Raw genomic sequence first — 15765 nt, forward strand, 5'->3', positions numbered from 1 at the left:
AAAACAAAAGCTATTTTCCCCCCACTAGAGACATGTGGCACATTTAAAACTAATTGGAGAAAGTTCTTTTTCACTCAACGCACAATTAAACTCTGGAATTTGTTGCCAGAGGATGTGGTTAGTGCAGTTAGTGTAGCTGGGTTTAAAAAAGGATTGGATAAGTTCTTGAAGAAGTAGTCCATTATCTGCTATTAATTAAGTTGACTTAGATAATAACCACCGCTATTACTAGGAACGGTAACATGGAATAGACTTAGTTTTTGGGTACTTGCCAGGTTCTTATGGCCTGGATTGGCCACTGTTTGGAAACAGGATGCTGGGCTCAGTATGGCATGTTCTTATGTTCTTAACTAGAAGTAACTGTGCTCTCAAGCAGTATACTTTATGTGCTGAACTGAAATCTGAAGGATCTGTTCAACAGCCCCAAAACCACAGACATCAGCCAACATGAACAACCCCGTGCAATTCCCCATGTCAGACAAGAGAAGGCAGAGAGTGGGGGCATCATGGGCACAACCCCGTTCCCTTTCCCTGCTTACTTCTGCTCAGCTGCGGAGCCAGTTTCTTCAGCAATGGTGGGAGGATCGCAGAAACTAATGAGATCATTTGCTCTAGGGGACGGCCCCAGCTGCTGTTCCAAGGGCTCTGCTGTCAGTGGTATGCCACCACTCTGAACACTGTCACCAGAGTGGCTGGGCTTGAGGAAGAAACTGGAAACCAGGATATGGCAAAGAAAAGGGAGAGAAAGAAAAAAAAAATATATACAATAGAAAACAGAAAGAGGTCCCAGATCAGTTTTGATAACTTCACTGATTCTAATATGAAAATTGACATTTCTCCTTGGCAGGGGACGGACTCCCATTGCAAGGTACTTTGCGAATCCTTAAAAACAAATAAATAAATAAAAATCTCTCACTACTTTCCTCCATTCACTGAGTAGCTACTCTTAACTGTGCACATCTCTTCCATCGACAACTCCCCTCTCTGTGCTTTCCACCTTGTTTACTCTATGCCTGGAAAAGTCTTCCTGAGTTGGTGTATTATGCTCCCCTCTATACCCCTACTCTCCTGCTTAAAAATACACTTTTAAGGAGATTTAAAATCCTGAACCTTGATTCTTGTGATCATAGCATTGTCAGTTGTAACCAGGTTTACTATAAATCAAGTTTGCTCACCTGTACACAGTTCTCCAGAGACAGCAGTATGAATTATCCATTACATGTGGGTAAAGGCATCTGGCTGCACCAACACAGACCCAGCTCTCAGAGCTCAGTAAAGAGACTTTACGGAGCATGAGGGAGATTCCCACCTGCACACAGTCTCATGAGATCCTCAGTCTCTTCCAGAGCTTAAGCTTTAGATAGGTAATGGACTCTCCAGAAATGCAGGTAGGCAAGATTTAAGAATGGCTACTTCATCCTGCAGAGAACCCTATTTTGAATGTGCGGTAGAGAAGAACTTTTAAATAAATAAATAAATACATTTATAGGTAAGCAAATTACTTTCTCCATCGATAGCAGGCCTGAATTAGCCATTACGTGTGAGGAGTCCCAAGCTAAAGATTGTACAGTGGAAGCACTTAAAGACAACCGGTCCCTACAACATGGGGAGCTGATTACTGGGACTTCAGGTTGGGCAGAACCGCTTGCCCAAAATTATTGTCTCTTCAGGACCTGCTGTCCAGAAAGCAGAGGGACATGAACAAATGATCAAGTAGAGCTTTGCAAATGTTCTCAATAGAAATAGCCTTGAGATAAGCCACTGAAGTTGCCATTGTTCTCATTCGCTATGCCTTAACAGAGTCTGCAATCTGTAAACCAGCCAGCCAGCCCATAGCTGTGCCCTATACAGTCTGCTAGCCAATTGGACAAAGTACATTTGGCAACTGCCCTTCCCAATCTATTGGAGTCTAAGGACATGAACAGTTGAGAAACTTGACGATGAGGTTGAGTCTTCTTTAGGAAATATGCCAGGGCTTTCTTACAGTCCAAAGGGCAAAGAGCCTGCTCTCCTTTGTGCACAGGTAGTTTTGTAAAGACTGTAGAGGTAGGACAATAACTTGATTAATGGGGAACACAGCCACCACTGTTGGAAGAAACTTGGGGTGAGTTCATAGAATCACTCTAAGTGAAAAAACTGAAGGTGTGCTACAAGAAGCAATATTTAGAATATTTTTATCCCACACAATCCCCAATTCTAGGTGGGTGAAACACTTCAAGTTCACAGACTTGAAAGGTTCAAAAGGAGGGGATTTCATAACTTGATCTGGAACTATATTAAGATCCCAAGGCACTGGAGATAGGTTTTGAATACCACAGTCCTTCCATGAATTTTAATATCAAGGGGTAGAGAGAGATAGGAGCCCCTTCCATTTGCTGGTGATATGACTGACTGAAGAGGTGCTAAGACCTGATGACAAGAGGCAGAACACATACTGAAGCAGATCCCTCAGGCCACAGGAGAAGGGATTCAGTTGGCTGGTTCTACAGAAGGTTGAGCACCTCTTCCATCTGAAGCCATAGGATCTTCTGCTTGAAGGTTTCCTGGAGGAAATCGGATCATACTCCACCTCTTTAGGAAGGAGTATGGAGAAGACAAGTACCATTCAACATTCACTCCATGAGGGACAGCAATGGCAGGCTTGAACGGCAAATGTGATAAGAGTCAGAGACATTCCCAATGGAACTGGAGACCGACATGATAGACGGACTAGATATGGAAACTACACTTGCTGTGGCCAGGCTGGCATTAAGAATATTATCCTCATCTTTGCCAGAACCATCAAGGTCTTTCTGAACATCAGAGGAATCTGTGGATATGAACAGATTAGACCAATGCTTCAGTCCAGCACAAAAGCATCAGGATCTGATCAATAGCTGTTCAGATGCACGGACACCTCTCGAGTGTCTTTCTGAGGTGAACAGGTCAATCACAGGCTCTCCCCAATAAATGAACAAGTAATCTGCAATCTTTTGCTCCAGAGACCGCTTGGGAAATTTTAACACTCTGCTGAGGTGGTCCACCAACAAGTTCTGGATTCCCAGAAGGTAGACTGCCTGGAGATGAGCACTGTGATGTCCTGCCCATGACAAAATTTAGAGGATCTCCTGGCAGAGGAGCCCATACCTCCCTGCTTATTTATATAAAACATCACCTCTTGGTTGTCTGGCTGGATCAGGATTCTCTTTCCCAAAAGGAGAGAGAAAGCCCTTAGATTATAGCAGATGGCTCACAGCTCCAGGTGGCTGATTTGTAGATGATTCTCCACCAGGGGGCCACACTGCACCAGTATGCGCCCCCCCCCCCCCCCCCCATTCCTTGGTTGAGACAATGGCAGACAGTAACTTGATGCAGTGGAATATTTATTTATTTATTTATTTATTTATGGTTTTTATATACCGATCTTCTTACATAATATGTAAATCAAATCGGTTTACAGAGAACAGTTGAAAAGCTTGCTTGTGGGCAATTACATATAACAAAGAACTTTTTAGAGTAACATATTGTATAACTTTTTGAGTAACATTTAAACAGTGGCAAAAAAATACATGGCTAAACATAAACATAAGAACAAGATATACATGGCACAACAAAGTCTTATATGTCTAAATCCAAGGGGGAGAAAAGAATGGAGGGCGGGGAATGGAGGGGTTATATAGTTGAAACAGCTTCTTAGAAATCATGGAAATGCTTGGCTGAATAGCCAGGTTTTCAGTTTTTTCTTGAATGACTGGTGGCAGGTGACTTGTCTGAGTTCTGTTGGTAGTGAATTCCAAAGTGAAGGACTTGCTGTGGAGAAAGCCCTATTTCTTAGTGGAGTTTTGGTTTGAGGGATGATCAGGGTGTCTTGGTAGGCTTTTCTGATTGGTCTTGTTGATTTAATGGTACGGAGTTGATGGGTGAGATCTATCGGTGCTTTGTTGTTTAGGTATTTGTGAGTGAGGGTCAGGACTTTGTAGGAGACTCTAAATTTAATTGGGAGCCAGTGGAGATTGTAAAGAATGGGCGTGATGTGGTCTCTCTTGTTAGAGTTGGTCAGGACCCTAGCTGCAGAATTCTGTACCATCTGGAGAGGTTTGATGGTGGAGGCTGGTAATCCGATTAGTAGCGCGTTGCAGTAGTCAATTTTGGTCAGGATAATAGATTGCAGGACGAGGCGGAAGTCGTGAGTGTGAAGTAATGGTTTAAGCTTTTTCAGTACTTGCAACAAGAGGTCAACTTTTATAACTAATGGATTCATTTGCCTTTGGAGGGATGCTACACCTGGTACTAGAGCAACATCCTCTTCAGAAACTCAGCTTGGTTTATCCTAACTAAAGGCAGTGGCCTCTGCTGCAGCCAGCTCTATGGTGCTGCACACCAGTTGTGTTGATAGTTCCCAAACAGCACCCTGGTCAACAGATGGCTCTGGCTATGTCTCCTGCTGTGCCCTGGCCTCAGTGGAGGGACTCCTGGGCTTATGCACCAAAGCACTACGCTTCAATAAACTAATGTCACCTTGGCCACCAAGCAGGACTGTGCCTTAAGAGTGCAAGCTCTGCATCAAGGATGTGGACAGCAACCTGGTCAAGCCAGGGTTAAAAACGAATGACACTGCAAATGGAAATCTTTCATGACATGAAGAATGAAGGGACCTGCGTTGACTAGGTTATCTCCCACCTTGGAATTGAGGAGGGGCTTGCTTTGACAAAGTCCTGCACTGATGGTGCAGACTTTTTTATTTGGCTCAGAGAAGGATGGCCCTAAAAGAAGCCGCTCATTCATTTGGGTGCTCTTTTTGGCACCTCGACCACACTGCAGGCTTCCATGCCACGCTCAACCCATGAGCTGAGGCGGATCCAGGACCCAGTGCCAAGGAGGCTGGGGTAGCATCCCTGTGCTTACAGGATCGAGATGGGGAGTATTCCTGTCTTGACTTCCTGTGTCGAGAGCCTGATGCCTAGAGGAGGAGTGGCTCCACTGCCCAACCTTGCCATAGGCTTGAGGCTCTTACACATTGGCACCTTCCTTAGGGCCTCTATCATCCAGGCATGGTGGTCCTGCGTGCTAGGGCAGCTGTGGCAGTTGGAAGAGTCAAGGTCCAGGATCAGGCAGCGATAAGACAGTGTGCATATCCAAAATGGACATCCAGCGCTCACAGATACAGGCCTTTAAGCCACTGAGAATGGTCTTGGACTTCTCCACTCATCTTTAATATCTTCTTTTTATCTTTAGAACTGAAAAGTTCTGTTTGAGGGGCTGCCAACTCAGCAGTAAAAAAAAATAAAAATAGAAGCAACAAGGCAACAAGGTCAAAAGTTGAAAACATTTAAGAAAGATACGTCTGTGCAGTAGCTTGGCTATAGAAAACCTGAGGGGCTCATGAGGCAGGGTGCACTTGTGGGAACTCCTTTACTGAGCACCGAGAGCTAGGTCTGTTATCAGGTGACATCACCCACACATAACAGCCAATTCATGCCTGTTTGTCGATGGAGAAAAAAGTTCATGAAACCACTTATTTGTACTGTGTATCTTCACTACATTGTAAGCTCCACGGAGCAGTGACCCTCTCAGGTGTACCAGTACAGTACTGTATACATACGTAGTGCTATGGAAATAAGCAGCAGTAGCAGTAGCATCCACCAATCCAAGTTTTATTTTGAGTTTCAATGTTGAGCTTGGTTTCTTAACTCCTCAGCTGAGTGCTAAACAAAGTAAAAGCTGGGGTGGCTTAAAGATATCTTACAAACTACTTGTTGCACAGCATTTCTTTGCATTCACTGGCCTGTCCTGTGGGAAGGGAAAAGGACCCCAGTTTTGTCTTGCAGCTCCTGGGGAAATTCTGGGCAAAAAAACCTTAAAATTCTCCAAAATTCTGCATAATTTATATTGGTCAAAATAACACAATTTACATGACAGTCTAAATAATTACATTTTAAATTAATACAGAAAAAAGTTATTACTTAAAGATGTAGAATTTTAAATACTTTGAGCAGAATTTCCCTAGAAATTCACTGTAAGAGAGTCCCTTCCACTCGCTCTCCCTACTCCCCTGACCACTTTGCCCTCTCAGGCCCCAAACTCCTCCACCTGCCAGTATCTCTCCCCTCCACCTCTAGGTTCAACCCCTTCCACTATCGCCACTCCCAAAAGTTTAACCCCGTTCTCAGTACTGCCCCTCACAAAGGCTCCCTCTGTCCCTCTCACACACACCCTCATACAGGCTCCCTCACTCTCTCACACACACTCATCCCCTCAATACAGGGTCCCTCTCTTACATACACCCTCACACAAGCTCCCTTTCTCTCTCACACATACACAATCCCTTCACACAGGCTAGGACTCTCACATACACACAATCCCTTTTTCACACACACCCGCTCCCAACCAATCTCTCACACACATACACACTCCTTCACAATCTCCTCATATAGGCTCCCTCTCTCTGGCACCCATACTCAAGAAACCCACTGCTCTCTCCCCCTCACCCCCTCCCTCACACACATCTCTACACACACTCACTCTCACTGGGGCCTTCATCTTCACCGCGAGTAGAGCACATCCAGTCCTAAGTGACAGATCCCACGGTTTAAAATGAAAGGCTGCAAGGGGCAGGTGCCGCAGCCAAGGTGGATGCCACCCATCAGGACATACAAGGCTAATGATTTGGGAAGAGAAGTCCTCAGAAAGACCTAAGCTATGACAAGTTTGTTAGAAAGCAATTGCTCCTCTTGCTTCCAGCTTAAAGCTGAATTAGAAACCAGTCAGTGAGCAAACTAGCTGTAGGCTGGATTCACCAGTCAGAAAACAAAGCACTAACATTCCAGTTGTTCTCACAGCCATTACAGCTTTAAAAAAAAAAAAAAAAAAAAAGCCTCCAAAACCTGCCATTTTCTATTCCTGGTCAGATTGCTATGGTATAGTTCCCAATTGCATTTTAGTTCTACTTTATTCAAATGCATGGAACAACTGTTCCTTTGATGGGGGGGTGGGGTCTCCTACTCTAACACGCTACCAGAATCTCAGCATCCAGAAAGCAGAAGGCACCACAAGGCATCCAGCACACTTGCAAGGCCCCAAGTCAAGCCAGTGCTGCACTTCAGGTCTTTCTGCTGGTCCCGAGAAGAGTGTGGGAGTGAAGGACTCAGCGGGGTTAACTAAGCATGTGTCATTACTGCTTCGAGAAATGCAGGAGCAATCAAAAATATTTCAACCGCTCTAGTCTCTCTGGAGCTTTTCAAACAGGACGAACCAAAAATACATTTGTTTGAATGCTTTATTTTCCTCATGAGAAACCTTTTTTTTCCTCACACAGTGTTTAAAAAAAAAAAAAAAAAGTACTCTTCTACAAAAACCAGAGAAATTAGGTTCAAACCAAAAGTGGATTATATTTCCCTTTGCGAGTTTGCAGTTGCCTGTGCTAGTGTCACTGGCATTTGTTTCTTGTATTCCAGACTTAAGCAAAAATCCTTTGCAATTCATCCTGAAAATTATTGCTGCTAATGGGTATAATTTTTTAAACCATGGCAAGTTTAGAAAAAAAAAAAAAGGAGCAAATATATGCTTTATGTTCATTCTTCCACCTTCCTAAACAGAAACTTCAATGGATTTAAACAGCTCCCCCCCTCCTACTTTTAAAACTTCTCACCTTAGATGACATACCCAAGCAGCCTCAGGAACCCTTGCCAGCCCCAAGAGCTGCAGTGTGTCCAAACCCCAGCTGGACAAGAGCCTCAAACCAGTCTGCTGCTTTTGTAGGTATTAGGATACGTCAAAGCAGTTTTTAAAAAGTGAGCATCATCGATCTTCAGCAGGACCTCCAACTGAGGGACCGCTGCCCTGCCACCACCTACTCCCTGTGACCTCATCATCAGTCACCTGACCCTTTAAGGGATGTGTGTGAGATGGGCCCCTCCTGTTACTGAGCCACACCAAAGGTCATAAACACACACACACACACCCCCCCCTCACCCTTTGCTGTTACCAGAAGCTGAGGTGTCATCCCTTATGCATTCCAGGATACCAGCAATAAGATCACCAATAGGCAAGCCCCTCAACCCCTTGTGCCAGCATTTTGGACTTCCACCCCAACCATCATGAGCAGTGCTCAATGCTCCCTCCAAGGAATGACTAGGTGTGTGAAAATTTTTTTTTCTGCGAGCAACAATTTTTTTTAAACCAACAGTTTTTGAGTGCCAGTATTAGCACTGCAGTTCTATATATATAGCACAAAGAAAAATGTATGTGAGCGACCACGTAAAACCTGTGAGCGATGCTCCGAAACGTATGAGCAATTGCTCACGCGCTCAACTTAGAGGGAACAATGGCAGTGACCCTTATCTGGGATATATATAAAGACAGCAGCTACCATAGAAACTCATTGCAACCCTCCCACAGGATCATAAACAATTCACAACAAATGTCAAAGCTTCTCTTACACCATCCATCCTCTCATACTCACTACCTCCTGCATAACATCCCCTACTTCTTGAAATGTGTTTTGCCCATCCCTAGACTCCACCCCTTCCCAAAAATCAATGCAGTCACAGACCAGGGCAGACATGCCCCCACTACACGTCTAAACTATGTAGACAAACAAGACCTCACAGATCCATCATCTTCCTCCCATGAGAAACTCAGTACAAAACAAAATAAATGCAAACACTAAGCAAACCATCCCCTATAGGATGATACTCAAACACCCGATCTAACCACAATCAACTGGATGAACTACATGACCTACTCAGAGAGGAACCTGCAGACAATATGTACTTAATAGAGACTTGGATACAGGATGCAAAGATCCTCCAGTTTCTCCAAATCTGCCCTCAGAGCTTCACCTATTCCCACAGTCATTGCAAAAGCAAATGATGTGGAAGGGTAGCAATCATTTTCAGGGAAGCACTAGGCACATTGTGAATAGTTACACTATTGGTGCTCCATGTGTCACTCCCTTACTGTTATTTATTTATTCATTAGTTTATTCTATATCATGTATTCGATAGTTAGACCCTAACCTATTGTAACAGTGTTTTCCTATACTATGCAATTCTATACTTTATCTGACCATTCTTACTCTATCCACCCTATTGTATATCTACTGTAGACAATTTCTACCGTATTTACTGTATTTATTTGTTGTAAACCTATTGTAACACTTTGAACTCTCTAGCAGGAAAAGTGCGATATAAGCAGACGATGATGATGATGATGATGATGATGATGATGAAAAGCAGCACTGGAAACTCTAGACTGTTTAAAAACCAGGAGATGGCTACTAAAAATATTTGGCAGTATTGCTGGACACAGTAAAAGAAGAGTATTGATCCCAGCTTCCTTTTCAGTCTGCCCTCAAGCTTACACCATTTTTACAAGTGTGATAACTGCTGCCCAGGGAAGTAATGGGAGCAGTGTAACTGTGGTACTGCTCCAGACCAAGCTTACGCTAGCCTCGGCAGGAGTGAATACATTCAGCTTGGAAGTAACGGAAAGCATGTGCATGCAATGTGGGTCGACTGGTGCTTGTGTGCAGGCCTTGGTGGTCGGGGGGCAGTGGGAGGGGTTGCAGTTGGCAGGCATACTCTTAGGAGAGCTACTATTTGGGCAGGCCATCCTAGTATCCCTAAATACCACCTCATACCCAGTTAATGTAGCTGTGCGCTGTTCAGATATTAAGTATCATGTTTATTGGTTTATTTTGTGTTATGGATGTATGTGTTTATACTGTGCTTTGGTACTAGGAATTTTTATCTTTTTTTGTATTATGTATGCAAATTATTCAGGTAATCCTGCATCTCACTGAGTACTCCCCAGGGGAATAACACATCTTTGCCATAAATAAAAATCAATCAATTTTTTTTAGCATATGTGTCTTCGTGACTAAACAGTTTTGAGCAACTTGAGCCCCAATTTTGTTGCCATGCAAAATATTCACAGTATCTGCACTTCCTACACGTAGATGTAACAGAAAAAAAAACAAAACACACAAACATAAAACCTTCCAAAATACACCTTGCCATCTGGTAAAATTAGTTTATAAAGCAGCTACAAATACTCTGAAGCACAGATATCCTGAAAACTGCTACTAACCTGGCTGTGCCACGCAGGTCCTTGAATTCAATGTTAAGGAGAGGCAGGAAGGTGTGCTTGCAGAAAGGACAGGTAGAGTTCAGGTTTGAATCGTCCGCTGCCCAGCCAGCCATGATCTCTTCGTCATAGACCAGTGCCTCGCATCCCCTGCACTGAGAGCAGCTAGACATCAGCACCTGCCAAGCAAAGCAAATTCAAAGATACACAAAGTTTAATAACTATCATAAAAAAAAAAGAGAGACAGTGCACATCATCGCCTCCATCTAGTCATTCAACACAAGATCCCTAAGGTCAGAATGGCCTTCCATCCCGGAAGGAAGCGGTACAAACCACAGGTCTATTTTAAAGCCACTATGGAAGCAGAAACACATCTCTTGGCAACACATCCGAAGCAATCTCTGAGCAGTACAGTACCTAAACCACAAACACACACTTCCTTCCAAAGATAAACTCTCAGGGTTACAAAATGTTATGTGCATACAGAGTGCAGATGGCAAAAACAAGGGCCCAAGCGAGAGTTATCTGACAAACCACTCAGTGCTACTGTACAGACAAATGGCTATACCTGCTTATATCAATAAAGCAACCATAGTAACCCCCAGAGAACAGCACCTGAAATAAAAATGCTCATTTCATTTACAACATTATTCTGCTTGCATTTTATCTTGGATAATCAACCACATGACTCCTTTACAACCTCAGCACCTCTCCAGAAGGAATGCGCACAAGCTCCACACAATTCAGTCCATCTCAAGCTTTCATCAGTGCTGATTATATGGTTTCAGTATAAAAAAAAACAAAACCCCAAAACAGAATAAAAAGGCTTCCAACTGATTGTAAAGGACAATTGGTTCTTACCTGCTAATTTTCATTCCTGTAGTACCACGGATCAATCCAGACTCATGGGTTTTACCTCCCTGCCAGCAGATGGAGACAGAGAAAGTTTTACTGGCACTGCTACATAATCACTTGTGCCACCTGCAGTTCCTCAGTATTGACCTGTACCCAAGCACAAAAGACTCATAAAAACACCAACAAATTTAATAAATTTACAAAAAAACTCAACAAGTCTGTATTTCATGCCATGAACATCTGAATTACCAACCAATAAATCTGAGTGGACGACTCTCCACCTCCACACATCGAGCAGGTTCTGGACTGATCCATGGTTCTACAGCAATGAAAATTAGCAAGTAAGAACCAATTTTCCTTTCCCTGTATGTACCTGGATCAGTCCAGACTCATGGACCAAAGCTCCCTTCTTAGGGTGGGACCTGGAGAGTCCCACTCGCAAAACACTCACCAAAAGACCAGGACTCCAGAGCCCCCAAATCTAAGCGATAGTGCCTTGCAAAAGTATGCAGCGACTTCCAAGTTACTGCTCTGCAAATTTCCTGCGGCGAAACCATCTGAGCCTCTGCCCACGAGGGCACCTGAGATCGTGTAGAATAAGCTCTCAAGCCCTCAGGAACAAGACAACCCTTCATTATGTATGTGGATCCAATGGCCTCCTTAAGCTGCTTTGAAATAATAATCTTGGAAGCCTGGGAACCTTTCTTGGAACCACTCCACAAAACAAAGTGATGATCTGACCTCCTGAATTCATTTGTCACCTTGAGATTCCTCAAGAGAGCTCTGCGGACATCCAACAATTTAAGCTCCGTTGCATGAGGAGCGGAAGAGTCCATCTCCAGAAAAGCCGGAAGTTCCACTGACTGATTCACATGAAACGCTGATACCACCTTCAGCAAGAACAAGGTCACTGTCCGCAAGAAAACCCAAGTCCGAAACCTGCAGAAACGGATCACAGCAAGACAAAGCCTGCAACTCAGAGATTCTCCTAGCTGAACAAATGGCCACCAAAAAAAATGACCTTAAGGGTCAAATCTATAAGCATCACTCTCCAAAGAGGTTCAAAGGGTGCCTCACACAAACCTCTGAGTAAAGAGATTAAGATTCCAGGATGGACAAACTCTCCTAACCGGCAGATGCAAATTCTTGGCCCTCTAAAGAAACCAAACGACGTCAGGATGAGAGGACAGAGAGTAACAGTCTACGCTACCTCTTAGGCAACCAAGAGCAACTACCTGGACCCTCAGAGAGTTGAAAATCAAACTCTTGACCAAACCCTCCTGAAGAGAAGTCAAGATCTGAGAGACTGAAGATCGTAACGCTTGCATGCAGTTAGCGATACACCAGGATTCAAAAACCTTTCAGGCCCTTTCATAGGACAGGGAAGTAGACGTCTGTCTAGTCTTAAGGAGCGTAGCAAGGACCGCTTCAGGGGAACCCTTGCGTCTCAATCGCCGCCTCTCAAAATCCAAGCTGCTAGACAAAAGTGAGCATCCTGGTCTGAAAATATTGGTCCCCGCCGAAAAGACCTGGCAGATGGGCGAGCCATAACGGACCATCCATGGCTAAGTTGACCAGATCCGCAAACCACACCGATGTAGTTACTCTGGGGCTACCAACACCACGTTGCCCAGATGTCTCTCTATCTGATGCACCACCTTGCCTACCAGAAGCCAAGGAAGAAACACGTAAAGCAGAATTTCCCGAGGCCAAGATAGCACCAGAGCGCAGACTTCCTCGGTCCTATGCTCTCTCCTCCGACTGAAAAACCGAACCTCCCTTGCATTGAGACGAGTCGCCATCAGATCCACATGGGGACAGCTCCACTTCTCGCGGATGAGCTGCATCGCTGATTTGGACGGCTCCCACTCCCCCAGATCTAATAACCTGTGACTTAGAAAATCTGCTTGGACATTTTCTTCTCCCATGATGCGCGATGCCGCTATCCATTCCAGATGACATTCTGCCCAGAATATCAGTTCTTGGGCCTCCTGAGCCAATGCCTGACTCTTGGTTCCTCTCTGCCGATTGATGTAGGCCACCATTGATGTGTTGCCTGATAGGACTCTCACCGACCGACCTTTGACTAATGGCAGAAAAGCCTATAATGCTAAACAGATCGCTCTGGTCTCAACCAATTAATGGACCAGGAAGCCTCCTTCGCAGACCAGCAGCCTTGAGTGGACCGTTGCTGACACACTGCACTCCAATCAGACAGACAGACTGGCTTTGATAGTAAGAATCACCCAATCTGGGACCTCCAACTCAGAAGCCACCAAGACAGACTGTCCCTGGCAACACCCTTGAGCAGCAAATGAAGGTGAAACTCCTCCAAAAGCGGGTTCCAAGGAGACAATAAAGCCCTCTGCAAAGGCCTCTTATGAGTGAATGCCCACGGCACCAATTCCAGAGTTGAAGCCATCGAGCCTAGAACCTGCAAATAATCCCAGACTCTGGGTATTGATATCCCCAACAACCGACTAACTTGACCCCTGCAGCTTCAGAACCTGCTCCTCCGACAGACACACCTCGCCCCTGAAAGTGTAAAACCGGGCTCCCAGGTATTCCAGGAACTGCGAGGGAACCAAGTGACTCTTTGCCAAGTTTACTACCCAGCCGAGCGACTCGAGAGTGGGGAGCACTTTCTGAACCGACTTTGCCCTGATAAGTCAGTCGGTGAGATAAGGGTGCACCAGAATCCCTTCCCGACGTAATGCCACCACTACCACCACCATTACCTTGGCGAATGTGCGTGGCATTGTGGTTAACCCAAAGGCAAGAGCCTGAAACTGAAAATGCTGACCCAGAACCATGAGTCACAGAAACCTTTAATAATCTTGGTGAATGAGTATATGCAGCTACAACTCCATCAAGTCCAAAGAAGCCAGGAACTCGCTCTTGTGGACTGCAGCTATGACAGACCTCAGGGTTTCCATCCGGAACATGGCACTTTGCCACATTTACCCTTTTTAAATCTAAGATTGGAGAAGTCTTCTCCTTTTTTTGAACCATGAAGTAAATGGAATACCTTCCTGAGCCTCTTTCTTCCTGCAGAACCGGAATTACCACTCCTAGCTTCCTCAACTGGTCCAGAGCCTCCCGAACCACCAGTTGCTTGTCTATAGGACCACAAGGGGAAACCAGAAATAATTCCAGGATGGGCTAAGCAAATTCTAAAGGGTAGCCATCTCTTATTACACCGAGGACCCACTAATGCTCCATAATTTTGGCCCACTCTTCGTATAACCACGCCAAGTGACTTCCTATAAAAGGAATGGAGTGGACCGGCCTCGCCTCATGGCGAAGACTTAGTCCCAGCTGTGCTCCCACTTGCAATGTCCCGGAAGGGTCTACAACCTCCCCAAAAGGACTGACCCCAAGACTGGCCACGAAGCAAAAATTGCCTCTGTGGACCTGCAGCTCTCCTCTTGCCAGGCAAGACCTTCTAGTATCCTGAAAATGGGAATGAGACTGAAAAAATCAGTTGCCCTTATGTTTATCCTCAGGCAGCTTGTGTACTTTTTATTCTTTCCCAAACTTCAGCAATTCTTCCAGGTCTTCTCCAAACAAGAGGCGACCCTTGAAAGGCAAAGATCCCAGCTGAGACTTGGATGATACATCTATTGACCAATTATGCAACCACAATAACCTCCTGGCCAACACAGCCGGCACCATAACCCTTGAGGAGGTCCTCACCAGGTCATACAGAGCATCAGCCACATAAATCCACGGCCGCTTCTAAATTCTTCACCTTAAATGCTTCCTCTCTTGGCTTTGCCTCCTGAAGGTGCTGCACCCAATGCAGACATGCCCGCTGCATAATACTGGAACAAATGGCCGCCCGTAAACTCAAAGCCGACACTTCAAAAATGTTCTTGAGCTGCACCTCCAGCTTCTGATCCTGAACATCCTTCAGCGCCGCGAATCCCACAACCGGAATGGTTGTCTTCTTGGTAATGGCCAAAATTGCTGCATCAACCTTAGGGAGGGAAAGCAGGTCCAATGTCTGCTCAGGCAATGGATAAAGCTTTGCCATAGCCCTCCTGACAACCCTTAAACTGGCATTGGGAGTCTCGATCCACCAGCTTCTTCACAGATTTATGATAAGAGAAAGTCTTCGCCGGGCCATGCAGTCCATCCAGGACCGGATCAGCTCTTTCTAGATCAGAGTCCTCCTGTGGGACCTTGACTCCGAGCTGCTCTAAAACCTGAGGAATCAATGGCCCAAGCTCCTCTTTACGAAAAATGAGGACCACTTAGGATCATCCCCCTCAGAAACAAGGATCTCCTCTGGATCATCCCCCGAATCCGCCCCAACTGCTTCCGGGATCAACTGACAGGCCATGCGCTGGGGGCACCTCTGGAGCTTTCTCGGCGTCATTGGAACTATCAGCTGGTACCCCCCGAGATGGAATCAGACCCAACAAGTGCTGGACCATCACAGGCTGCTTCGTCCGGGATGAACCATGCTTGGGATCAAAATTGCGACCTTCAGAAGGCCGGGCCCAGGCCCCCATAATGGAAGCTACCGCCTCTTGCTGAGTCAAATAGGCCTCATGCAAGAGCAACACAAAATCTGAAGAAAAAAAAAGTCTTGAGTTACCAGTCTCGGGATGAGAAGGATCCGCCCCCTCCTGCTCCTCCCTGAAGCCCATGCAGCTCGGAGAGTCTCGGAGGGAAATCCCCCTCTGCCAGCGTGGCCTGAGCTGCTTAAGCTCTCAAAATGGCCACCGTTCCCACACCAAGAAGAAACGGGTCCCCCAGCCAGCATGCAGCCTGCAGCGCTGGAGGAACAGGAATAGGCGACATTCTCCTTCTCTTTGCGGCACCCAGAGAATCTGACAG

At 45.4% G+C, this 15765-nt stretch overlaps 1 protein-coding gene across 3 annotated transcripts in view; it reads right to left on the reverse strand.

Annotated features, from left to right (window-relative positions):
* The window catches only part of DENND4C (DENN domain containing 4C), a 233808-nt gene that overhangs the window by 42654 nt on the left and 175389 nt on the right, over positions 1–15765 (reverse strand). For all 3 annotated transcript variants that reach the window (XM_029607079.1, XM_029607072.1, XM_029607087.1), the window contains 2 exons: positions 10069–10244; positions 540–710 (listed from right to left, as the gene is read on the reverse strand). In XM_029607079.1, coding sequence (XP_029462939.1) covers positions 540–710; positions 10069–10244 — 347 coding nt within the window. The remainder of the gene's footprint in view (positions 1–539; positions 711–10068; positions 10245–15765) is intronic.

Source organism: Rhinatrema bivittatum, chromosome 1 (genome assembly GCF_901001135.1).
Source record: "Rhinatrema bivittatum chromosome 1, aRhiBiv1.1, whole genome shotgun sequence".
Lineage (NCBI taxonomy): Eukaryota > Metazoa > Chordata > Amphibia > Gymnophiona > Rhinatrematidae > Rhinatrema > Rhinatrema bivittatum.